The sequence below is a fragment of the Fundulus heteroclitus genome, chromosome 12, assembly GCF_011125445.2.
Source record: "Fundulus heteroclitus isolate FHET01 chromosome 12, MU-UCD_Fhet_4.1, whole genome shotgun sequence".
NCBI lineage: Eukaryota > Metazoa > Chordata > Actinopteri > Cyprinodontiformes > Fundulidae > Fundulus > Fundulus heteroclitus.
Genome location: NC_046372.1, coordinates 19,086,303 through 19,110,945, shown reverse-complemented (window position 1 = coordinate 19,110,945; position 24,643 = coordinate 19,086,303). Strand labels below are relative to the sequence as shown.

Genomic DNA, 24,643 nt, shown 5'->3' with positions numbered 1-24,643 from the left:
CTAACTAAAAGTAATGATAAAAAAACACATTTTCTGAAGGCCTTAGGACATTTTCTGACCAATCTGTATAATCTCATTGAATTTGACTTTGTGAAGTGCCTTGAGATGACACGTTTCATGAATTGGCGCTATATAAATAAAATTGAATTGAATTGAATTAAAGATGCTTTCCAGAAAACAAAAGCTGCCACAAGGAAGAGAAAACAGCAGATATAAACGCTTCAAAACATATGTAGCAATAAACATAAACCAGCATGATTGCAAGTTTAGTTCAAATTATATATTCTTGGGTTAGTGAAGAGGTAAAGCATTCTATAGTATTGACTACCTGAAATACAGCATTCAATGTAAGGTAAATACAGTCAATAAAATTTTGACAAAATATGGGAGATCAGTGACATTACAAGAAACTGGAGGTACATATCTCCAAAATGGCTGAAAAGACCAAAGTAAAATCAGCCAGGGATACAGCCCTGAAGCACAGAAGTTCCTTTAAACATTTCATCCATGTCCTGGATGTGACAAGCAACAAAAATCTGTTTTATCCACATCTGGACAAAGAAGTTAGGCTGTAAAATTGTTATATTCCCCAAAAAACATCCAGCCACGGTTAGAACTTTTAAAAACCTTGTGTGACAATGTGACTTGAATTTTGGACCACAATTTCAAAGGCTAAATTTGACCCAAAGTAACACAGCACATCCTGAAAAGGACACCATCCCCATGGTGAGATGTGGCAGCGACAGCATCATGATTTAGGTGACTTTTCTTCAGATATAAATAGGGTCTTTTTCCTTTTATTAGACATAATATTGTTAATAGTTAAAACAAGGGGAATATTTGATTGGTTTGCCTGCAGACATTCTACAAAAACGGTTCAATAACATAAAAACAACACAATCTTTTGTTTTTGTTTTTCTAGAAAGTTTTACAGTTGACTGTAAAGGCACAACCAGAATAATCAGTTTCACAAAGGCAGTGAAAACACCGCTGTATATATCATTAATCTACGTGTTTCTTTATCAGTGCAGCTCTTTAACGTCATTTGTCTCACTTTGGCTGCGTTTTATCAACTTATTCTGTGCTCAGACATTTTTCTACTCTGCTGCGGCACCTGAAGCACGCAGGGCTTGTTACGCTACGTCATTACACATGATCCAGCGGCTGATTTTCTACTCTGTTCTGCTCCTGCTCCTTTAGACTCGTTTCATAGCGACAGGTTTGTCATCTCAGCCGCCACCCTGACCAGATACAATTTCTCCTATTTGCGAAGGGCACCTCTAAGTGTGTAATTACACATGGTGAAGGCTGTGTTTGTAGTTGTTACCCAACCAGATTCTCTCTCTCTCTCTCTCTCTCTCTCTCTCTCTCTCTCTCTCTCTCTCTCTCTATATATATATATATATATATATATATATATATATATATATATATAATTCATCTTTTTAAGACAGTCATTAGATTGGTTGAGCCCTGATTCAAAGCGGGTGGGCCTATGTCCAGCCAGGCCCACCCATAGCCGCGCCCCTGATTCAGAATCTTTGGTTGACTGATTGAAAGCTGAAGATGAAAAGATAATTTAACAGAAAGTGACTTCAGGGGAGGGAAAAAAAGTTTAGCAATTTCCTGGAACAAACATTGACAGACCATCTGTTGGGTCACCTGAAGATATCTGTGGATAAGAGCTGCTCTCAAAACCTGATAGATTTGGAAAAATGTTCAAGGCGAAGTGGGGAAATATTTCCAAGTCAAAAAGAGGAATGTAACTTTATCTTCTTTCTAAAATATGACTTTTTTTCAGTTTAATTGTACTGCATAAATGCCATATCAGGTATGTTTAACAGGGGAGTCTTTGAGTGTTACTATATAAGGACCTGGAGCACTCACTGCCAGAGCGTCTATCAATGCTTGTGCTAATTCAGCCATCTATGTTTAATTTATCCTCCTGATTACACCCAAACTTTATTTAAAATTAGTCCTGTGAGTCAGGGGCCCTTGGAATTATCCTAACTTTTCCCTCCTATACGGTGCACTTGTATGTATAACAGTCCTTCCTGCCAGGAAAAATGACCACTGAATGAATCTGTTTTTTTTTTTTTTTTTATTTGACTGGGCGTAAACAGTGTGTACAGTGTGGTCTGAAATCAAATTATTTGGACATTACAAAAGGAGTTCCTCAAGGCTCAAGTTCAGGCCCACTCTATTCAGCATTTACATCAATACACTGGGACAGGGTCTCAAAGATACAGCTATGCATCTCTATGCTGATGATTCTGTGATCTACTGTCGTTCCAAATCCACTGATTTTGTTTTTCAACATCTGAAGGGTTCTTTTGACATCATTCAGTCACAGCCTTCAGAACTTGGGTTGGTACTGAATGGCGGTAAAACTAAAGCCATATTATTTGTTAATAGAAAGAAGGTTCCCCAACCTCTGCCTTAAATTATCATAACACAAGGACGGTACATTGATTTCGTATCATCCTATAAATACCTCGGCATACATATCGATGATACTTTGACCTTTAAAGGTCATGTTGTAAATCTGTTAAAAAGGCGTAAGCTCAAATTAGGAATCTTTAGTAAAAGAAATCATGTTTCTTATATCAGGCCGGGAAACAGTTGGTGTGTACCATCTTCATGAGTGATTTAGACTATAGAGATATCCTCTATATGAACACCTCTGTCAGCTCTTTACACATGCTAGACGCCGTGTATCATGGAGCTCTTAGATTTATTACCGACAGTAAAAAACACTATTCACCAGTGCACCTTGTACTCGTTGGTAAGCTGGCCCTCACTACATATGTGCAGACTCTTGCACTGTTCAATTATCAATCTATTCTCCATGCGGTGCCACAATACTTGTCTAATTACTTTAGTATCATTTAAGATCATTTAGCCTACTTCAGCAGGACCTGAAACTGTCCAGTCTGGTCACACTTGGGAAATTCAGAGTTTTATTAAAAGGACTGGAGATAGAGTTTATTGAAAATTATACTTGTTTTATTTAGAACAGGCGTCTTTAATTGGTCCAACACACCTGAATCAAATGGCTGAATTAGCTCCTCAGCATGTAGTCAAGTTCTCCACAGTCCTACTGATGATTATTTGACTCAGGTGTGGTGGATCAGGAACACATCTAAAAGCTGCAGGACACCAGACCTCGACGACTGGAACGGAAGACCTCTGATTTAGACATTTGTTACTTTTGTCATGACATTTTAAACCATATGTTGGGTTAAATGTGTAATTGCTGTTGTAAATTATTGTAATTTCATGTGTTTAAACAGGTATGTCTTGTAAATGAGACACTGAGTCTCCAATAAATAACGTGTATAAAAAAAGGATTAATTAAAATGTTTTAAAAGCCCTAAATTAGGATGAGATCAATGACCTTGTTGAGAGAACATAAACTTCTGACTGGAGCTGTATGTTATTTTGTTTGTCTGCTTGATGCACAGGTTGATACAGACACTATATTTTACAGTTTCTCATTTTTGTTTATTAAAGGCTAACAGTTTGTTTCTTTACCTGACATTAAGCAGGTTTCCTGATGGGTTACATTTAAGAGCACATTCACACTGACAATGAGGCAGAACAGGTTTCTTGTAAGAGCTCAAGACAAAAAAGTTGTCTATCCAGTTTCTGGTGAGCTGGGACAAAGTTTAAGTATATTTACTGTTCATTAGTCAAAGTACAAACCATAATGTTCTAGATTCCTCAGTGTCTTTACCTAAAGATTTAACAGAATATGTGTAAAATTTCAATTTTACACGGATTGTGCCACAGTACAAGGCCATTTACTGAGTTACACTACCAGCCAAAAGTTTGTACTCACCTTTGTCATTAAGTGGCTTTTTTTTATTTTTATGACCTTTTTAAATTGCAGATGTATAGTGAAGACATAAAAACTATGAGTCAAAAGTATATAAAAGTATGTATCAAACACAAAATTGTTAAATAACTCAAAACATCTTGTATGTTTTTGCTTTTTCGAAGCCCCCACCCATTGTTTTGCTTTGGTCACCCTTGGCCTTCTCTCCATGGGCTTCATGAGGTTAGTTACCTGAAATAGTTTTTCAACTGTCTTGAAGGTGTTCCCAGAGGTAGTAATAAAAAATAAAGACAGAGCAATGAATGAAAAGGTGAGTCCACACTTTTGACTGGTAGTGTATACAAAACAATTGCGCAACCCAACCTGTTTGACCGGTAACACGGCTCTGAGAGCTAAAAAACAATCCAGGCATTTCTCATCATGACCAGACCTGAGACACCATCACGGGAACACCATCGACTTCACAATCCCTGCAGGAATCCACATTTGCCGGTATTTCACTGGAGAGAACTCGGTGAGTCCTTTTTCTCAGCGGCTTCGTAGAAGACAACGCAGGATGGCTCAGTCGACCATTTTTAAATCGTATCTATGCTGCCCCATTTGTACGGGTACGTTAAAAGATCCAGTTTCTCTGAGCTGCAGCCATAACTTCTGTGCAAGCTGCCTGCAGAGATACTGGCAAGAAGCTAATAACAGAAACTGTCCCATTTGTAAAAGAAGATCATCCAAAGAAAGGCTCTCAGTGAACTACACGCTGAAGGAACTTGCTGATTCTTTTGCTGCGAGGCAGGCGTCTGAAACATCTTCGTGGCCAAAGCCGGAGGAAGGGCAGGCGGCTGGACCATCTTTGTGGCCAAAGCCTGTGGAACAGCCGGTGTCTGGACCACCTTTGTGGCCAAAGCCAGTGGAACAGCCGGTGTCTGGACCACCTTTGTGGCCAAAGCCAGTGGAACAGCAGGTGTCTAGACCACCTTTGTGGCCAAAGCCAGTGGAACAGCAGGTGTCTAGACCACCTTTGTGGCCAAAGCCAGTGGAACAGCCGGTGTCTGGACCACCTTTGTGGCCAAAGCCGGTGGAACAACAGATGTCTGGACCATCTCCATGGGCAAGGCCGGACGAGAAGTTAATAGTGGTGTGTGCCATGCATCCAGAAGATCCTAAATACTTCTGTAGAGATGAACAGAGGGCTGTGTGTCACATGTGTGAGTTTACTCTCCATCAAAATCATAAGGTGCTCCCCATAGAACAGGCAATCAATGAGCTGAAGGTGCTGCTGAGATCCGATTTACAGTCTCTGCAGCACAAGAGGAACTGGAACATGCAGGTGCAGAAAACCTACAGTGAAATGGCAGATCACCTAAAAATCCAGGTTCTGACCACGGAGAGTCAGATTAGAGATGAGTTCAACAAGCTCCACCAGTTCCTGAAACAGGAAGAGGACAAAAGACTGGCAGCTCTGAGGGAGGAAGAGGAGCGGAAGATGATGGTTATCAACAGAAACCTGAGCGGGATCCAGGAGCAGCTCTCCTCTCTGACAGACAGCATCTTCGCAATTGAAGAAGACCTCCAGAAGAACACTTTACCGTTCCTCAGCAGTTATAAAGCCACTCAGAGCAGAGCCAGAGCCCAGAGGTTAGTGCCAGACCCCCAGATGGTCTCAGGAGCTCTGATAGATGTTTCCAAATATGTGGGCAACCTGACCTACAGAGTCTGGGAGAAGATGAAGGAGAAGGTCCAATTCAGTCCCATCATTCTGGACCCAAACACCGCACACCCCAGTCTCTATCTGTCCGACGATCTGTCCAGCGTTAAATGTGGAGAGACATGGCAGCAGCTTCCTGAAAATCCAGAGAGAAACACTAAGTACAACAACGTTTTTGGTTCTGAGGGCTACAGCTCAGGGAAACACACCTGGGAGGTGAAGGTGGGAGACCACCCCGACTGGATTATCGGTTATGTTAAAGAGTCATTCGACCGAAAGAGAGAGTCATACGCTTCACCAAAGTTCGGAGTTTTCTCTTTGGTGCATCGCAATGGAAAGTACTCCAATGGCGCCGGCAAGGCTGTGACGGTAAAGAGGATTCCCCAGAGGATCCGGATCCAGCTGGACTATGATGGAGGAGAGGTGACCTTCTACAGCTGTGAGGACAGGAGTCAGCTCTGCAGTCACAAGGACACTTTCAACGAGAAACTCTTCCCATACTTTTGTATCGGAAAGTCCGGCGATAATAAAACAGCTGAGGTTAAGATCTGTAAAATATCTCCCTGAGAGGAACAGTTGACGTTTTACAGGAAAAATATATAATGGTGACAGAAATGGATCAGGACACGATATCTGTATGCTACATCAAGACCATTTAGAGCTTTAGATATAAAGGAAACGAATAAACCTACAACCATGAATGCTATATGCAAGAGACAGAGCAAACAACAGTACAAAAACGTTTGAAATTTAAGATTAATATATAAAAAGATCAAATCTTTGAAAATAAAACAGGGCATAAGTGGCTGGCCTTGTAAATGCTTTTCCAATTACCTACATTTCCAAAAACAGGCAACTTTCTGTCCTTGGGTTTGTTTTTTTATTTCTACTATTTTTACTATTCTCATTTCTTAAAATGTAACATTTTACCCTTTCTGTTTCTGTAATGACTTGTCGCAGAAATATATGGTATATATCCTCTTCAGTTTAATGCCACTTTCATTTTTTTTCTTTGGAATGTCGTTTTCAAATAGAGTTTATGATGAAATTCTTTCTAATCTGTTTATTACTTGTGAAGATAATACTTGAAAGCTGAAAGGGAATCAGGGATTTTGTTCCTTTAATTTTACTATTAGGCATACAATCTTTTATTGCTATGGTTGTTATTTTTGGGGATTTGTGTGTATTCACTATTTTAACTTCTAAAGGGTTTAGTATATTTTCTATGTGCTTAGGATAGTGTTTTACAAGTTTTTTTCAGTGATACTAATTTGTCAGCTCTTACACAAAGGAAATATATTAATTGTTCATGTTTCTTTTGGATTGGGTTAACACATCTTCTACATAATGGCTACGAGATTGACACCAGATGGATGTAAACTAGTAATTTTCTATTTTCCGTTTTGTTTTGGATGTTTTAAGTAGAAATATACTTAAAACTGAAGTTCCTTTGTAGTACACACACCAATTCCACCTTTGAATTTATCATTTTCTACACCAAAAAAGTCACACCAAGGTATATACTGTATAAAGAATTGTTTCCCATCAAAAGCTGCATCTGGACTTTATATTAAAACAATATAACAAGCAAATGTAAGTTTTCCTAGATTTTTTTTAATGTTTGATACTTTTTGTTTTGTTCTGTTTATATTTTTCATTTTAATGATCCATTTCATATTAGGTAATTATTATTTTCATTATTATTATGTATCATTATATATTTTACTGACTAATACTTTGGCTTAAAAAAAGTAAAAAAAAAAAAGTGGTTTTCATTTTATTGTTTGTTTCTGAGACGGCTCATAGATATTGATTTTAATTTGTGAATTAAATTTTAAATCTCTTTTATGGGCAACATCCTCCTGTTGGGGGATTGTAGACACTGCAACTTGAATGGGAGTCAAACTGCTGAGATATTTTGTGCAATAAAATAATGGAATAAGCAACCAAATGTGTTTTATTATCTTGATGTAGTCGGATATTACAATAGACTGACACACAGTTATATCAGGAACATCTGATTGGTAAACTTATTCTTTATATAATGAAATCAAAGAAAAAACTCGAGCAAAAATACTAGGTTCTCATCAGAGAATACATAGAAATAATATAATTATTACCTTGTGGTTTCTTAGAGTTGTGTTAATTAAATTTTATAACTAAGAAATTCCTATCTTTTACTCGAATGCACCAAACATTTTACCATCAAATAGGCAAATATATTAATTATTTTACCAGTAAAATCTATTAGATTACAGCTAACAAGAGAAATTAGGATCATGTAGGTGTTTTTAAAAGAAAACCATTAGCTTTTCAATTTATTTTACAGACAGAAGGTTCTTAGGGAAAAGTTTTCATTTACTCAGAATCCAGTAGTGGATTAAATAACAGACATTGTGATGCATTCAGGAACAAGATGAGATATTATGGCGTGTGATTTAAAAGCCAAAACAAAAGAGTAGAGGGACAAAAAGAGTTGATTGGGGGGATTCCTGCAGATGTTGATGCAGATGGAGATGGATACATTTGTGAAGAGAAGAAAGAAGTGAAATGTTGTACACATGAATACGAGACATTTAAACATAGACTAAAATAAGTGTTGCTGAATAGAAATGAAAGAGAATTGTCAAAAACAAGAGGACAGAAGAAGAGAGGGGATAGTTTAATAGTTTAAAAGGAGCAATGGAAATAAAACGTGAATATGCATCATGCTAGTAGCTGTAATTATTGTGCACAAGAAGAAACAGTAGCCCATGTGTTTTTAGATTGGTATGGGCAGATACTTTAATCACCTTATTTCAGTCACAATTGTTCCATGTCTCACCGTTATAATGATAATTAGTCCAACAGTGTCATTACCACCATGGATTTTACCAGATGCAAAATAAGACTTAACACTTTTTAGACAAAAAGAAGGATAAAGGATTAAAGGATTTAATTCAAATACAGAACATAGTTATATAAACATGTGTAATATATTTATGTACAGATATACACATATGCATCATAAAATCCAACTGAGGAAATAGGTGTAACATTTAACATACCAGAATTTCAGATAAAAAAAGGAAAACAAATTACAAATGGGTTGTCGGTGCATACAGGGAAAATGTCAGCATTACTATTAGCAGAACAGTGGATAGAAGAAATAAGACCTTTAAGAACAATAATTTGTTTAGATTCCAGCTCAGCACTAACCAGTTTAAATTTCAGAAAGCAGAGCTGACATTTTATTAGAAATACTATAATGATTTAGAATACAGATGATGGGATTAAAAGTTATATTTATTTGGGTACCAGCACATATTGGGATTAAGGGAAATGAAACAACAGATAGGGAAGCGAAAAAGGCAACAACAGTACTGATCAAGCCTGTAGCTACTACAAGCAAATCAGAAGCAAAATGTATAGTTAAACAAAGATTGAAGGAAAAGTGGCAGAAAGAATAGGATGAAGATAACAAGGAAATGGTTTTATAGGATTCAAAAGAGAAGGAGAGAGAAGAGCAGGAAGGAGAAACAGAACATAATACAGAAAACTGTTGATATTGTGGAGAAAGTGAAACAACAGAATATTATTTTGGTTTGTGGGAGATATAAGATGAAGAAAAGATTATTGTTGGAGGAATTTAGTAAAAATGATAAATATTTAATTTAATAAACATACTGCAGGGAGATTCAGAAAGTAAAAGCATTCACATTTTTTATTAGATTTTCAGGAAAACCAAGTTGATTAACAAAATATGATAACACATGTATAAAACAATATGTGTTTAAGCCTCATTCCAGAGCAGTAGGTGGCGGTAATGCTAACCAAACGTTTCTTACCCATCGCCAATAAAAACCAAGAAGAAGACGACAGAAGAGGAGAAGAGAAGAAGAAGAAATCAGACGGAAATGACGTATTTGACCAGGTCTGGTGCGAAAAAAGAAACCCACAGCCTGAGTAATTCGCAGGTATGCCTTCAATGTTCAAACTGTTTGCAGGAAAATAACCGGACTTCATTTTTACAGCATTGTTTTTTATGCAGTTTGGTTTATTTTAAATTCTTTATCAGCGCAGAAACGCGCAGATGTTGAGACTTCAGAAGCCGCTCAGCTTTTCTTTACAGCTGCTAGCCGAAAATGACAACAGCTCCCTGCGCTAGGAATGAGCTTATTTAGATTTACTTTGGATATTTAGATGTTGGTTTCCTGCAAATAGTTAGCGATAGTCATCAGCTCTGTGGAAAATATTGTTTGCACTAAAGGTCTTTCGTAGGGAAGACATTTCCTTAAATAAACAGCAACAAAAAACAACAACAATGTGAACATTTGAGATGCATGGATGGATACAAAACTATAAAATCTGGGGGATTGTATAGTTTTCATCCAGCGATGGTTTTAACCCGAGGTAACCTCGCAGGAGAAGTATTTACTTTTTAAAACTGAGAAGATGTTAAATGTGGATTTAGAAAAATGTTTGTAAAACAATAACAATTCTCCAGTTCAGAGAGAGAATACACCCCTCAACCATATTTAGTGCAACAAAATGTTATAAACATCTGTTAACTAACTTATTACAAAGACAAGAAATTCGGATTAATTCAGAAGTTTAACAGTAACAATATTTTAACCTATTTCTATTGTTTTTATTAGAGCATAAATCCTATAAATGCAGATTTTTGGATGGGGAATTAATTGTTAGGAAGTGGTAATTATTAAATCTTCTTCCAATAATTTAAGCCTAAAGACGAATGAACACGTTTGGATTCTTTGCCAGCAGCAATGCAGGGTTAGAAGTGACCTATATTGTTCGGATTTAATTATAAAATATTTATTTTACTTTTAGGAGACTTCAAACTTGACTCTGATTTGTGGCAAAAAGCATGAATATTCAAACAGACATAAAAAATGACGCGAAAATCTGTGAATTGGATGGGCTTACTTTAATAAACAGAGCACTCGCCTATTACTTGTACGACGGACTAGTTTTGATAAAATATTTGAGCCATCTCATTCTACAGATCAATAAATTGTGTGTCCTTAAAATGTGTCAATCGAGAAACTTTTAAATGGTTTATTTTTAAACCTTTAGATTCCAGATGCAAAGCCACAATTTGCTTAAATTTCTTTACTGTTAATTTCAACCCGTCAGTATGGAATTAAATGTCTGTTATGTAACTTATATTATTAACAGTTTTTTGCTGTCTTAGAAACATTCAAAGACATTTTTTAATGGATTGTTTTTACAAAAAGTTCTTTACTTAATGTGCTAGAAATCAGTTGGAAAAGGTCGAAACTGAAGCAACAGCAAGATTTCAAAGAAAAACCTTAAACAGTTCCTGAAAAAAACGATTTAAGAAAAGATTTTTTATGATTTAAAAATAAATCTTTGAATCAAAGTACAAAAATAAGTGGGTTTCCCATGAACTTTGCATGCAATGATTTAAGGCAAACCACAATATCCATTTAAACCTCAGTTTTTTTTCTTCTCGTAGGTCTTGTCCATAAAGAAATTTGAGACTCCAAGCAACAAACTGGATGGTTATGGAAAGCGATGGATAACTCTGCTGCAAATAAGAACCACATACAGTGTTCGACATGGCTGGACCACAGTGGCTGGTCCACAGCTGCGTCTCAGGGACTCCCCATGAACCTGAACTCTCAAACGCACAGTCTGGGTTCTGATCAGCGGTCGTTGTTTGGCCACCTGGAGACGGCCGGCCAGAGCTCCATGAGCAACCCGAACAGAAACAACAGCCTGTTTAAGTCTGCCAACCTGAACAGCATTTTTTCATCCAGCTCGCTCTTTCATACCTCCGCCAACACCGGCGCTCCTCAGGCTATGAACTTCGCTCCGCAAACCTCTTACACGCCTTCGGGTTTGCCGGCGACCAACCAAGCGAAAATGATTCCCGCGGCGGGTCTTCCCCAGCAAAACCAGGGTCCGCCGGCCTGTGCGGTCCAGGGTTTACCCGCCCAGCAAGCCAATTACAAAATGTTTCAAACTCAGATGCCTGGGCATGGCTTGTCACACGGGCTTCAGAATCACTCCTTTGGCGTTTCGTCGTGTGGATCAAACGTTAGCGGGTCTCAAGCGGCATTTGGAGGACAAAATAACGCCGGCAGATACCCAAACACCTTTACTTCACCCACCTCCACGGAACAGCAGCAGTGGGTGCCTTCATCCAGCGGTGGGAGTAAGTTATGTCTTCAGTGTCGCTCCGTTTGGACGGGACTTTGTGCAAGTACTTAAGTCTCTTCTTGAACATTTTCACATTTTGTTATCAGACTTTTTTTTTAATAAACGAATACAAAGTAGTGCATGATCATTTTAATGAATAAAAATCGTTTGGTGCGCCTGTCAGAAACTGCCTTCAGAAGTCAAATTACAATTATTTCTTTTCGTAAGAAAACAAACAATCAAAGGTAACCTACTGCAACTGATAGGTCAGGCAAAGAGAGAACAATGAAGAAAAGCAAAGAGGTTGTGGGGTAACTCTGGAGGAGCTGCAGAATTCAACAGCTCAGGTGGAAGGAATCTATTGACAGGACGACGTTTAGTGTTGAGGCCCCCAAATCTGGCATTTACAGTAAAACACATTGAAGGGAGATAGTCATAAAAACAGGACTCTCATAGAAAAAGACATACCAAAAGTTTGGGCAAACAGTCCTTTTAGCCATTTTCTTTCACAATTTTGCCAACTATTTCGAAATAAAACTATTTGGTAAAGTTATTTATAGCCAGCAACTATATTTGTGCACAAATTAGTTCCAGCTATCAGTTTAACTTCTGCACCAATGTCACCATTATAAGTAGCTTTAGGAGAATGCCTTCTGTATTAAAATATATTTGTCAGGGATAAATTTCTGCCTGAAGCTTTATGCTGTCTACAGTTCAAAGAGCTTCATGCCTGGATGATACTTTTATTTTGAAGGTTTACCATGTTGGCGCTAAAACTAATCCTTTTAAGAGGTTTTTAACTGTAATTTTTTTCAGGAGCGATCTCAGATGTAGCCGGTCGTGTCAACAAAGATCCATCGCGGGAAAAAAGTTGTGCTCCTCTGGTAAGGGTCTGATCATCGAACTCCAAAACCTGCTTCTGTTTACCCCCCCTACACGTTTATTTCTTCAGGGAAATTGTTTCGCCCCTTCCAAGTAGAAACCAAGATTTTAGAGAATCACTGAAGACTTAAACATGGTCGCTGTTGACGTTTTTGTCTTTTTCTCTCAGACCGAAGCCGACGTAAAACGTTCCTCGATTTTAAACCAGCGCGCAGAGCTGCTCAAACAACTGGAAAACATCGACAAACTTGTAAGTATGCAGAGGTTAAAGGACAGTCCTGGTTGAACAGTTTTGTACAAAGTAGATTAGGGCTGGACGATAATTCAATAACAATATACATCGATCGATAGACATGAAGTTCAATAGAAAAATAAGGGGTCAATAAAAAGTTCAATAGAAGAACAGTTTTCCTTCCTCCTGTATTCTAGCCTATCCTGTAGGTAAATACTTTAATTATTACATCCTCTCCGCCAATCAGAAACACAGACCCAGGAACGCTCCGTCAGTTCAGAGAGCACGTGTTCTTGTTTTTCCTTCTTCTTTTTTTAAGACTTACAGTTTTGGTAAAAAGTTGGCTGAATAAAGAGCGATGTTTGAATTCAATGTTCTTTATTTAAAAAAAGGAGGGCATTAAGCAACAGCATAAAATGGCCATGGCTGCACTTAAAATATATGTTTTGAATTTTTTGATAATTATCAATATCGATCTGATTTCTATTTTATCTATAAACCTTTTTTCTATATCGTCCAGCACTAAAGTAGATGAAGGTAATTTGAATTTTGTGTTGTTTTTTTCCCCCATTAAGCTTGAAACAATGCCGTCAGATCAGAGCGAGGAGGAGGAGCCTTCACACAACGATGTTCAGGTGAGTTCCCTCTTTGCCTTGTAGTCTAATTTGTTAAATAATGTTTAAGACACAGAATCATCACTTTGTTACACATGACAGAGCAGGGATGACTGCCAAGAGGCACAACAGGAAGTCCTGCATTTATTTTTGAATCATTTACTAAATTATTAGCCACTCCATCTTTTGTCTTGTCCTTTTTTAGGTGTTTTCTACGTCTTCCGGTTTAGTTTTTCCTCTCTTTCATTCTGCGATAATCCGCCAGCCGCGTCCAAGGAGGGTTCTATTTTCAGGCTTTGTTCGTCACCTGTAGGGAAAAAGGTTAATGGCAATTACATCAAAAACCTTTAGCTTATCCAAAAAGTCATAACCATGGTTAGGTCTGCAGGATAGATATGGAGGGGACCATGGTAACATATGGTGACAATAAAAAATCCTTGGTTCTTGGAGTCTTTTACAAAACATTCTTAAACCCCAAAAGTCGCCTTTAAGATCCCCTTTGCCGTTTATAAATCAGAAATGGGGCTTACTCTGCTGGTACAGGCATCCATTATCAGCCGCTTAACAAAACACATGAAGATGTCATTAAGTTACCTTTAGTGATTAGAAATAACTTTGGTAATCCCATTAGACCTAAAACAGGAAACATTTGTTCTGATCTGATATCAGATGGTGAGGAGAAAAGCTGTTATGTGGCTCCTTTTCCAGTACAGGTAAAAATGTAATTTCAGTTGTACATCATCGTTGCTGCTTTCACTAATTAATCACTAGTAACACAGATTTACCTTACTTAAATGTGCATGACATCCCTGTTTTGATTGGTTAAGGGAATTAGTCACGTGTCACATCCTATGACAACAGGAAATGGTGGATTCCAAAGTAAAGGTTCCAGGAGAACCTGATTAGTGAAAAAAATGTAAACCATAAATTAAGAATGTATGTATGTGGTGTTAATTGATTTTGTAAAAAAAAATAAAAACTCAATTTTTTTTTTATACATTTTTCAGCAATGAAACCAAACGTATTTTAGCATGTTTAACAGGGGATAAACACGTTTTAACGCAAACATCGGGGAACTGAAAAGGAATATCCTGCATTTATTGCCATTTATTAAATTAACGATTAATTTGTGGTAATTAGTAATGTTTTTCTGTCCTGTTTCAGGAAATGGATAAAAGTTGCAGTGAGTCAGAGGCTGATGCTGACGCCGATGTTGATGCTGATGCTGACGGTGACGCCGAGTCCGATTATGTGCCTCAGAGTGAAGTCAGTTTTTCAAGCTCCCATTCTGAGGACGACGCCGTCCCCGAGGACCAAGTCAGTCACAGCGATCCGTCGAGTCCTATGAATGACACGATTAAACAAGAGGAAAATTCAGATGACAGTTTGTCCGAGGAAGAAAATCCCTCCTCTCCACAAAACACGGTTGAGAATATAAAGGAGAAGAAGACTGGGAAGGTGGAGGTCCAAGTGGTCAAACCGAAGGAAGGCCGCTGTTACAGCAAACTAAATTACTGCCTGTTTTGTGCGCGACCGCTGACCAAGATGGCCAGGCATCTCACCAGGGTGCACAGCGACAGGGTGGAGGTCGCCGTTGCGTTTCAGCATCCTGCAAACTCCAAGGAAAGGAAAGACATCTGGCAGAAGCTGATAAACGAAGGGAACTTCAAACACAACAGGGACGTCCTACAAACGGGGAAGGGCCAACTAGCCGTACGGATGAGGCGCAGCCTTCCCAGCAAACCCATAGACTTCGTCCACTGCATTTACTGTCACGGTCTCTTCAGGAAGAAATCCATGTTCATCCACATGAAGAGGTGCAGAGAGAAGGACAAGAAGGGAAGCAACCCAAAGGAGGGGCGGAAGCGGATCGTGTCGCGGTGCGCGCTTCTGACTAAGAACTGCGACGGCCTCAGTGAGGGTTTTAAGAACCTCCTCAGCGCCATGGTGTATGACGAAGTGTCGGAGACTGTCATGGGAGACTCGATCATGCTGCAGTTTGGAGAGCAGATTTTTAACGAGCACAGCAGCGACGGCAAGAGGCACGAATACGTGAGGCAAACCCTTCGGCACGTGGCCAGACTCCTGCTGGAGGCCCAGAAGTCGACCCCCCTGCAGAGTTTGGAGGATTTCTTCAAGCCCTCCAACTTCAAACACGTGGTGTCCGCCGTGAAGGTGCTGACGGGGTACGACCCCGAGAAGAAGACCTACGCCAGGGCGTCGCTCGCCCTCAAGCTCGGCTACCACCTGAAGAAGATCTGCGGCATCATTGAGAGCAACGCCCAGAGCTACGGCGACACTAAAGCGGCGGAGTGCTGCAAGATCTTCCTCTCCGTGTACAACAGAAGGTGGACCAGGTGCATCACCTCCTGCGCGCTGTCAAACATCAAGGACACGCAGAGGAAGAAGGCGAAGGAGGTGCCGTCCGTCCAGGACGTGAAGCGTCTGCACTACCACCTGGAAAAGTTTCACCGGGCGGCCGAGGAGAAGCTCCGCGAGAACGTTTGCTCGGAGAACTACACCGCTCTGGCCAGGGCGGTCCTGGCTCGCACGATTCTTTTCAACAGGAGACTTCCCGGCGAGGTGGCGTCTATTACCGTGGCGGATTTCAAGGCTCGGGTGCTCTCAGACGTGTGCGATGACATGGACGTATCCATCTCAGAGCTGGAAAGGAAACTGTGCGGTCTGTTCAAGCGGATTAACATCAGAGGGAGCTGCGGGAGAACGGTCCCCATCATCCTGAAGCCCTCGCTCGAGTCCTCCATGGAGCTTCTGGTGGATGTTCGGGAAGCGTGCGGGGTCGTCGGCGACAACCCGTACGTGTTTGCGCGACAGCTGGCGATGACTCCACAGAAAGGGTCGCAATGCCTTCAGCTGCACGCCAAAAAGTGTGGAGCTGAGGACCCCGCTGGCCTCAACGTGCTAAAGATCCGGAAGCATTTTACGACGTTGCTTCAGCTGATTAACCTGGACGAGGAAGAGGTCAGACAGATTTTGGGGCCCAGTAGTGACATCAAAGAGCTGCGACAGATCAACGACACGATGTGCGACGATAGCATCATGGAGTCTGAAGGTAAGCTTCCTTTTTCAGCTAACATGTGAACGTCTTTTTTAATTTAATGCGTTCACAACCAAACATCCCATGTGGTCTTGGCATTTCAAGACTGGATGGATGGATAGATGAATGGATGGATGGATGTGTGAACGGACAGACAGATGGATACTTGGATGGATGGATGGACGGATGGATGCATGAACGGACGGATGGATGCTTGGGTGGATAGATGGACATATGGATGGATGGATGGATGGATGGATGCGTAAACGAACGGATGGATGGATGGATGCTTGGGTGGATAGATGGACATATGGATGGATGGATGGATGGATGGATGGATGGATGGATGGGTGGATTGATGGATGGATGGATGCGTGAACGGACGGATGGATGCTTGGGTGGATAGATGGATGGATGGATGGATGGATGGATGGATGCGTGAACGGACGGATGGATGCTTGGGTGGATAGATTGACATACGGATGGATGGATGGATAGATGGACATATGGATGGATGGATGGATGCATGCATGAACGGACAGATGGATGCTTGGACGGATGGACATATGGATGGATGGGTGCATGCATGAACGGACAGATGGATGCATGAACGGACGGATGGATGCTTGGGTGGATAGATGGACATATGGATGGATGGATGCTTGGATGGGTAGATGGACATATGGATGGATGGATAGATGGACATATGGATGGATGGATAGATGGACATATGGATGGATGGATGGATGGATGGATGGACGGATGGATGCATGAACGGACGGATGGATGCTTGGGTGGATAGATGGACATATGGATGGATGGATGCGTGAATGGACGGATGGATGCTTGGGTGGATAGATGGACATATGGATGGATGGATGGATGGATAGATGGACATATGAAAGGATAGATGGACGAATGGAGGCGTGGATGGATGGATTGATTGATTTTCGTTGCTGACATTTTCCAAAAATAATTTCTTTATATCTCTTTGTAAATTCAATAATTTCACATTGTTTTGAAAAGCTTTTAGAAAATTAAAATAGAACCACTTTTTAATGTAAAGGAGGAAAAATAATGTTTAAATTTGTGGATTCTGAGTTCTTTTTGAAAGACGTGGAGAACGTTAAGGAAGAAGCAGAAATCTGGACCTAATCTAGTGAATTAAAAAATAATTCAGTTAATTTACAGAACATGCTTTTAACGTTTCCACAGGCTGCAGAAATCAGATTAAATTCCTCCAAAAATATGATTGTATGCTTCATATTGACTAATTTAGGACGGATTAAAAGTCTTTAGACCTCCACTTTGATTAGACCCGTTGGTGATTGATCCACATTATCATTTGTCTAAATACGAAAAAAGCATTTGTTTGTTTTTTAACAGTATCATTATTTAAAGGCACCTAAAATAATTATTATTTTGAAGTCTATCAAAGAGCTGGTGATGTGTTTTCTCTCCCGCCCCCCATCTGATTCAGGACCGCTGAAATTGTATCAACAACGCAGAGGAGCGAATGGCTGCAGTACGGCTGACGCAGGCAAGAAGTTGAGGAAAGAAGGTACTTATTTATTAGAATTGTGATGACATTTTATAATTTGTAGTTGATGGTGTAAAGCTTTCTTGCTATCAGATGACCTAGAATTTTATTTATCTTCATATAAATCCTGGGATAGTTGTGAGTTAGTGGAGGGGAAAAAAACAGCAAAACAAGACAAAACCCAGAAGACAAAAGTTTCTGCCATTATTTTTTTTAAATGGACAACTATAAATTCCTCCTAAACTCTTGGAGAACACCCCATATCTCTTTTTTTTTTTTTTTTTTTTTTTTTTAAACCGTGCTCATCACTCAGTGCACTTTTTATCATGCATGTAATGCAGCTATCTGCTTCAGACTGATTCTCTCTGCTTCAGACTGATTCTCTCTGCTTCAGACTGATTGAACTTCAGCGGATAAAACTCAGGTCCAAATCTGTTATTCTTACAGAGGTTTAACGATTATAATACATAATTATAATTACTAAAACACTGACATCAGTTATTACTTCAAGTTGTTTATTGTTGATATTAATTACTTACTTTCTTTAGCTGATAATCTTCTTCTAGGAAGGAATAACTGACCAGCTCATAGTCAGTCTATGAGATATTAATAAATATTTAATTGCATACATATGCACACTGCAGTGATTGCCAGAAACTATGATAGATTGTGATGTCCGCTCTAAAAAAAAGCATAAAATGTCGCATCTAGGTAGAGTTGCCTGTTACAGCGTGTTGAATATGGACAACTCTACTGATTTTTGGGTTAATACAACCAATAGTGAAGGCATCTTGCTCCACATAATGGCTTCAACAGGTGTCGTGTTTTCTGGTGATGTTTGCAAAAACTATAGAAAATACCCACGGCTGAAGTCCAGTGATCTCTGTTGTTCAACACACAGTCTGTGTCATCTCCCCTCATCAGGAGGCCATACTTGAGTATTATTTATTTTTATATAATTAAATTAATTAATTTAATCAAACGCTCCAACATTTAGCAAATATTTACAGTGTTGACACACTAAGTCATCAGCTTGATGCAATCCCACATGCTAATGGCGATAGTGGAGAGAAACAGGAAGTCACCTCCAGCCACATTGATGCATTACACTCCTAATACCTTACAGCAAATAATAATTATAATAAATAAGAATAAGGGAACATTTTGACATTTAAATACCACAAAAAGTAACGGGCCAAGCTCACAGCCTCCAGCTCTCAGCTTTCAATGCTTTTTACAATCAGGAGGTTTTTAACACGCCACATAGATCCTATATTTGCTGCACAGTTGAATCTGGGAGGTGGCTCCGCGCTCTTATTGTCTTTTTTTTTTTTTTCTCTTCTGTCTCAGCACTACACAGCAAGGCCAAACTCGCATGGAGCGACGCAGAGGTTCATGCCGTAGAAAAACACTTGATGAGTTTCATCAAGAACCACAAGATCCCTCAGAAAGACGACTGTGTTGGGTGCCTCGAGGCCGAGCCGCGTGCGCTGAGGAAACGCTCGTGGAAAGGTGTGAAGGACTACGTCCGAAACCGGATCACAACCCTGCAGAGACAGGCCGGCTCTTTCAAGAAATCATCGAAAAGCGGCACCGGCACCAGGAAGGCCAAACCGAAGCAGAGTTCTGGTAACACCTACATATAATAGTTAAATCTATCATTGAAACAAAGAGTGTTTAAAAAAAAATATGGTATAGTTTAGGAAAAAATTGTCTTTATTTTACATTTATATACAGCAATGTCAAAACCTTCAGATGGAGGAAAGGAACCCAGAGAGAAACCCGGTACAGGTCCAGGTCCAGGTCCAGGTCCAGGTCCAGGTCCAGGTCCAGGTCCAGGTCCAGGTCCAGGTCCCAGTTCAAAATCGGGTCCTTCAAAGTCCCAAAAAGGAAAAGGTAACTACCATATTTTTTAGACTACAAGTCACTCCGGAATATAAATTGCATCAGTCAAAAAATGCGTCATAATGAGGAAAAAAAACGTATATAAGGGACACCGGACTATACACATTTATTTAGACATTTATTTCACACAATCCAAGACAAAAAACTGACATTTAATGTGGTACGCCAACTTAATAAATTACACAGCTGCATCCACAACTGGCTGAATAACATGAAACATACCTGGGAGGATGAATTAGCAACTCCAAGCAGGAAGGTCTTATCCAGTGCATTTCATCGTAATGGCCTGTTTGGCGGAAAGCTGTCAAAATTACGCCTAAATTAGATTGTGACCCGAATGGTGCTACATGCTAACCTGACAACAGCCAGCTGTATGTATCGCTCCGCCTAGCTCCACTCACATACATCTGGGACACCGCCATAGGCATTGCCTTTACTGAAGGCTGGGCCTTATCAAAACTCCTTGCATATGATTGGATAAGCCACTTGTCTGTCATCTTTATCAACGTGCTATTTCAACCAGTCACACCGAAGCTAACCCGTGACGCTGATGAGACCGACGCCGGAAAAAACACAACAATGTTTTTTTTTTAATGTGTTTGCGGCTGTAGTGCAGGGTTTCCCGCAGCGCTATCTTGGCGAGGCGGCCGCGGAAAACGTGTCGTCCACCCCCCCCCCCCCCCCCGCTCCGCGGACAAAAAGTCATCCACCCCCCCCGCTCCGCCTCGCAAAAGCAAATCCATGCGGGAAACACTGTAGTGGCACACCTTTTATTGACAGTGAGCTGACAGGAAGAGGGGGAAGACAGGCGGCAAAGCCGTCCGCGTACGCGCCCCGGAAAACAAAACTTGCCAAATCCGGTCGGGAGAAGGGCGAAAACATGGTTTCCACCAACAAAAGCCTTCAGAGCCGTTCTCTGATGTTCTTTTAATGAAACAATATCAGATAGATTGGACAACACGGAGGAAATAGCAGCATCAATGCTAACGCTTGCATCCTCGATGCGAGCCGCCATTGTTGTTGGAATCTCACGGTGGCGTCTCCACTACGTCACATCCATGAAACACCCGCCCTGCGTCCTGATTGGCCAGACCAAAAATTTGGTTGGGGAAATCATTTTCAATGAGCCGTGTCCCAGATGTATGTGAGTGGAGCTAGGCGGAGCGATACATACAGCTGGCTGTTGTCAGGTTAGCTACATGCTAAGCTAACAGTACAACACGGATGTTTCAGAGCAACATAAAGCTTGTGTGAATCAGCAAAGTTGTAACCCAGCTGGACAACAGAGCTGTAAGCTAGCGCTAGCTGTTATTAGCTTCACAGACAGCCTAATAACAGGGTTCTGTCGCAGTCTGGGTCCTTCGAGCTGCACCACACAACGCTCCGCCGCGTGAATGCAGACTGAAACAGCGAAACAACAAACAGACATGTGTTTAGTCTGTGTTGTCTATAAGTTAATGTTTCAAAAAATCTTTAAGAGGTACAGGAGCAGGATAGTCCTCAAGCCTAGAGCGCCCTCTTGTGGCTACAGATGGTAATTTTTACTCCTTGGTTCATGCTGGTCAATACGAATTACCATTTAAAATTAATATATAAGTCACAGGATCGGCCAAACTATGAAAAACAGTGCAAGTTATAGTCCGAAAAATCCGGTATTTATGTTGATTATCTGAGATCTCACTATTTAGTTGGCATTCTATAGTTTTTTTTTTTAAGATTTCCTTTTATTTCCGTTGTACTTTACCTGTGCAAATTTTCGTTAAACAATATAGGATTTTGTAACATAAAAGAACGATTTCTTTCTCTCAGCACGCTCAGACTTGCGGCACAAACCCAAGCCTAAATGGGACGAAGCGGAGGTTCGCGCTGTTGAGAAACATCTGATGCGGTTTATCGAGGAGCACAAGCTGCCCCACAAAGACGACTGTGTCCGGTGTCTGGAGGCGGAGCCGCAGGCGCTGAGGAACCGGTCCTGGAAAGGTGTAAAAGATTACGTCAGGAACCGGATCACAGCTCTGCAAAGACAAGGAGTGTTTTTCAAAGATTCATCAAAACCCAAGAGCCGCTCCAAACAGGAGACGTCCCAGAGCTCTGGTAACAACTGAATGTTTATTTTAAACTTTTAGAATAAAACAAGTGTAGGACGCTTAAGCAAACTGTTTATTCTTGGAAATATTAACAGCCTTGTTTTTATTTATTAATTTTTACCAGGGAGGTTCCGGTCTCCAACTGAACAACAAACCGTTCCAGAGCTTCTCAGCGTAATCTCCAGTTGCAGCTTTGGTCCATCAAATCTTTATCAACCTCAGACCTATGCAGCAACCACCAGCTGCGACATGCGTTCCCCTCCCAAGTCTGGCAGGTCAAAAGGAAAAGGTATTTATTTAATAGACAATAAATAGTGAATAATTAAGTAATGAATAAGTAGTAAAAGCTACATGAGTAAACCAGTGTTTCCCCTGTCGTTTTCCGAGAAGATCCCGACATTGATAAATTGATTTAATTAACTAAAATTTACAATTTTCTGACCCAGTCTGTATAATATGATTGAACTTGATTTTGTAAAGTGCCTTGAGAAGACATGTTTCATGATTTGGCGCTATATAAATAAAATTGAATTGAATTAAGATTACATTTTTGGAAAATGAGGATTTTATTTTGCCAGTGCACTCATCCGGCTTCCACGAATATCACAGCAGCAATGCCGAATATATCTTTAGGAAAATGTATTGTCAAAATATTGTAAAGGGCAAACCATTTTTGACCTTAAGATGGTACACTTTTTTTTCTAAACCTCTTATTGCCCAAGTTTGGCGAGTTTTTTTGAATTGTAGCAGGAGTTTCCTGTTCTCAGTGGACTGAAGTAGTATCCAGTGTGGCCTTTTGCTGCTATAGTCCATCTGTTTCCAGGCTTTTCAAAGCAATGCCAAGTTGGTAGTCACTTAATTCTCCTTTCTTTGCCATTCTGATGCTCAGTTGGAACATCACCAAATCATCTTCAACACGTGAATAGATGCGTTGAGTTGCTTCCATGAGATTGGAGTCTGCATTAACGAGTAGTACAGATGTACCTAGTAAACAGGCAGTGAGTTCATCATAAAAGCTGCTCCTCATTTCATGTAAAAAGCCTGTTTAGATACACTAACAGACGTAGAAAAATAACCAGTTTAACAGCAGCTTGACAAAGAAACTCCAGCTCATCTCCAGTTTTATGGATATATCCCATTTTTGTGCAGATGGTTCACAGCAATCAAAAAGAGCTTAAAGACTCAATTATTTTTTTTACTAAGGTTACAAAATTTTAAAACGATTTTAAGAAGACAATGAACTTGAACAGGACTCAAGATCTAAATAAAAAGATTGACTTCTATACTACATTTAATAACACAATAAGTTTAGTACTGATTTCTTTTTATTCTGTTTTTATTTAGCCTCTGCAGGTCCGCACATAAAATCCAAACACACGTGGAACGAAGCGGAGGTCGCTGCCGTGGAGAAACACCTGATGAGTTTCATCACAAAGCAGAAGCTGCCTCAGAAAGACGACTGCGTTCAGTGCCTGAACGCTGAGCCGCACGCTCTCAGGAACCGCTCTTGGAAGGGTGTAAAGGACTACGTCAGGAACAGGATCACGACGCTACAACGACAGAGCGGCGCTCTAAAGACGCCTTCAAAGAGCAGCAAGTCCAGGAAGGACAAACCACAGCAGAGCGTCGGACGTTACCACCAGTTGTAGCCGGTCTTTAGTCTCCAAGTCGACATTCTTTGAACATGTCTCCACGTTCCTTTCTTGCTTACATATGTACCTCTGTTGATGTTTGTGTCTTCTGTGTCTAAGTCACCACAGCTTGTTTGATAGCTTTAATTAGGATGTCTAGAAAAATCTTTTGATCCCGCGACTTTTCTTTTTCACCTCTGCTATGACTGGATGACCTCCTCAGCATGTCATCAAGGTCTGCGCTTAATGCGTCTGTTCTGATTTCTGCAGAGGCCTGGGATTAAGTCGTTCATTCGAGTCAGATGTGTTGCTCTAAAAGTTGGAGAATACCGTACCTTTCGAGGACCGTAGTTAGAAAAGCTTGGGTTTAATTTTTTATTTTTTTTTTATTAGAAATCCCAGATGTTTTTTTAATTTATCATTTTACTAGATTATTTGACAAAGTGCATTTGTTCTGTATGTATATAGTAATTTCTATGTCAAAACTTTTAGGTTTTTCATAAACGACATTTTCAGGCGGTCCTGTTTGACTTTGTGACATTACTTTTTTTGTTTGTTTGTTAGAATTCAACTTATAAAACCACAGTTCAAGAACATTGTAGAAGTTTCCGAACTAAAAGACAAGTCTCTGTTATTCCAGAAATTACCTGAAAGTGCATTATGGTATCATGTTTTTGAACCCTGTGGCCCAGATGACATGTGGTACCTGTTGTGAGGGGGAAGTTTCCTGTTAGCTGTGTTTTACAAAGGTCATGAAAATCAGTTATCACCATTATGATTTTTTTTTAAATATTATTATAGAATAAACTAATGCAGGCAACAAACACAATTCTGCTCTTCTATTCTGCTCAAGCAATAGCTAAAAAAAAAATTGTTTTAAGGGATAAAAGGACCACAGAAGAAGGTCTGTATTGTGATTGATGGACAATTTCTGTTGATTTGGCCGTGTTTAAAAGAAATATCCCATTAATAAGCCCAGTTCTGACCTG

General features: G+C 40.0%; 2 protein-coding genes across 7 annotated transcripts; both read left to right on the top strand.

Annotated features, from left to right (window-relative positions):
* The first annotated feature begins 4,274 nt into the window (after positions 1–4,274).
* Positions 4,275–7,167, top strand: LOC105920521 (zinc-binding protein A33). The gene has a single exon (XM_036144197.1). The coding sequence runs from the start codon at positions 4,395–4,397 to the stop codon at positions 6,105–6,107; it is 1,713 nt and encodes a 570-aa protein (XP_036000090.1). The 5' UTR covers positions 4,275–4,394; the 3' UTR covers positions 6,108–7,167.
* Positions 7,168–9,411: 2,244 nt separating this feature from the next.
* Positions 9,412–24,174, top strand: LOC118564864. 6 transcript variants are annotated; one of them, XM_036144196.1, is made up of 13 exons: positions 9,412–9,496; positions 11,020–11,721; positions 12,522–12,589; positions 12,757–12,837; positions 13,395–13,454; positions 14,598–16,506; positions 17,972–18,052; positions 19,382–19,660; positions 19,769–19,816; positions 19,859–19,927; positions 21,746–22,030; positions 22,148–22,312; positions 23,368–24,174. In XM_036144196.1, exons 2-13 carry the CDS (start codon positions 11,079–11,081, stop codon positions 23,670–23,672), a joined length of 3,993 nt encoding a protein of 1,330 aa, XP_036000089.1. In that variant the 5' UTR covers positions 9,412–9,496; positions 11,020–11,078; the 3' UTR covers positions 23,673–24,174. The 6 variants fall into 6 exon arrangements, with proteins under 6 accessions (XP_036000089.1, XP_036000087.1, XP_036000088.1 ...); XM_036144194.1 differs by having other exon boundaries at positions 19,853–19,927; XM_036144195.1 differs by having other exon boundaries at positions 19,847–19,927; positions 21,755–22,030.
* The last annotated feature ends 469 nt before the right edge of the window (positions 24,175–24,643 follow it).

What these genes read in the sequence shown, in the direction of transcription:
- LOC105920521 (XM_036144197.1), top strand. Translation starts at nt 4,395, where the DNA reads ATGGCTCAGTCGACCATTTTTAAATCGTATCTATGCTGCCCCATTTGT.
- LOC118564864 (XM_036144191.1), top strand. Translation starts at nt 11,079, where the DNA reads ATGGATAACTCTGCTGCAAATAAGAACCACATACAGTGTTCGACATGG. An exon ending in CTTCACACAACGATGTTCAG is followed by an intron (nt 13,455 to 14,597) that starts GTGAGTTCCCTC and finishes GTCCTGTTTCAG; the next exon opens with GAAATGGATAAAAGTTGCAG. An exon ending in AAAGTCCCAAAAAGGAAAAG is followed by an intron (nt 19,928 to 21,745) that starts GTAACTACCATA and finishes TCTTTCTCTCAG; the next exon opens with CACGCTCAGACTTGCGGCAC.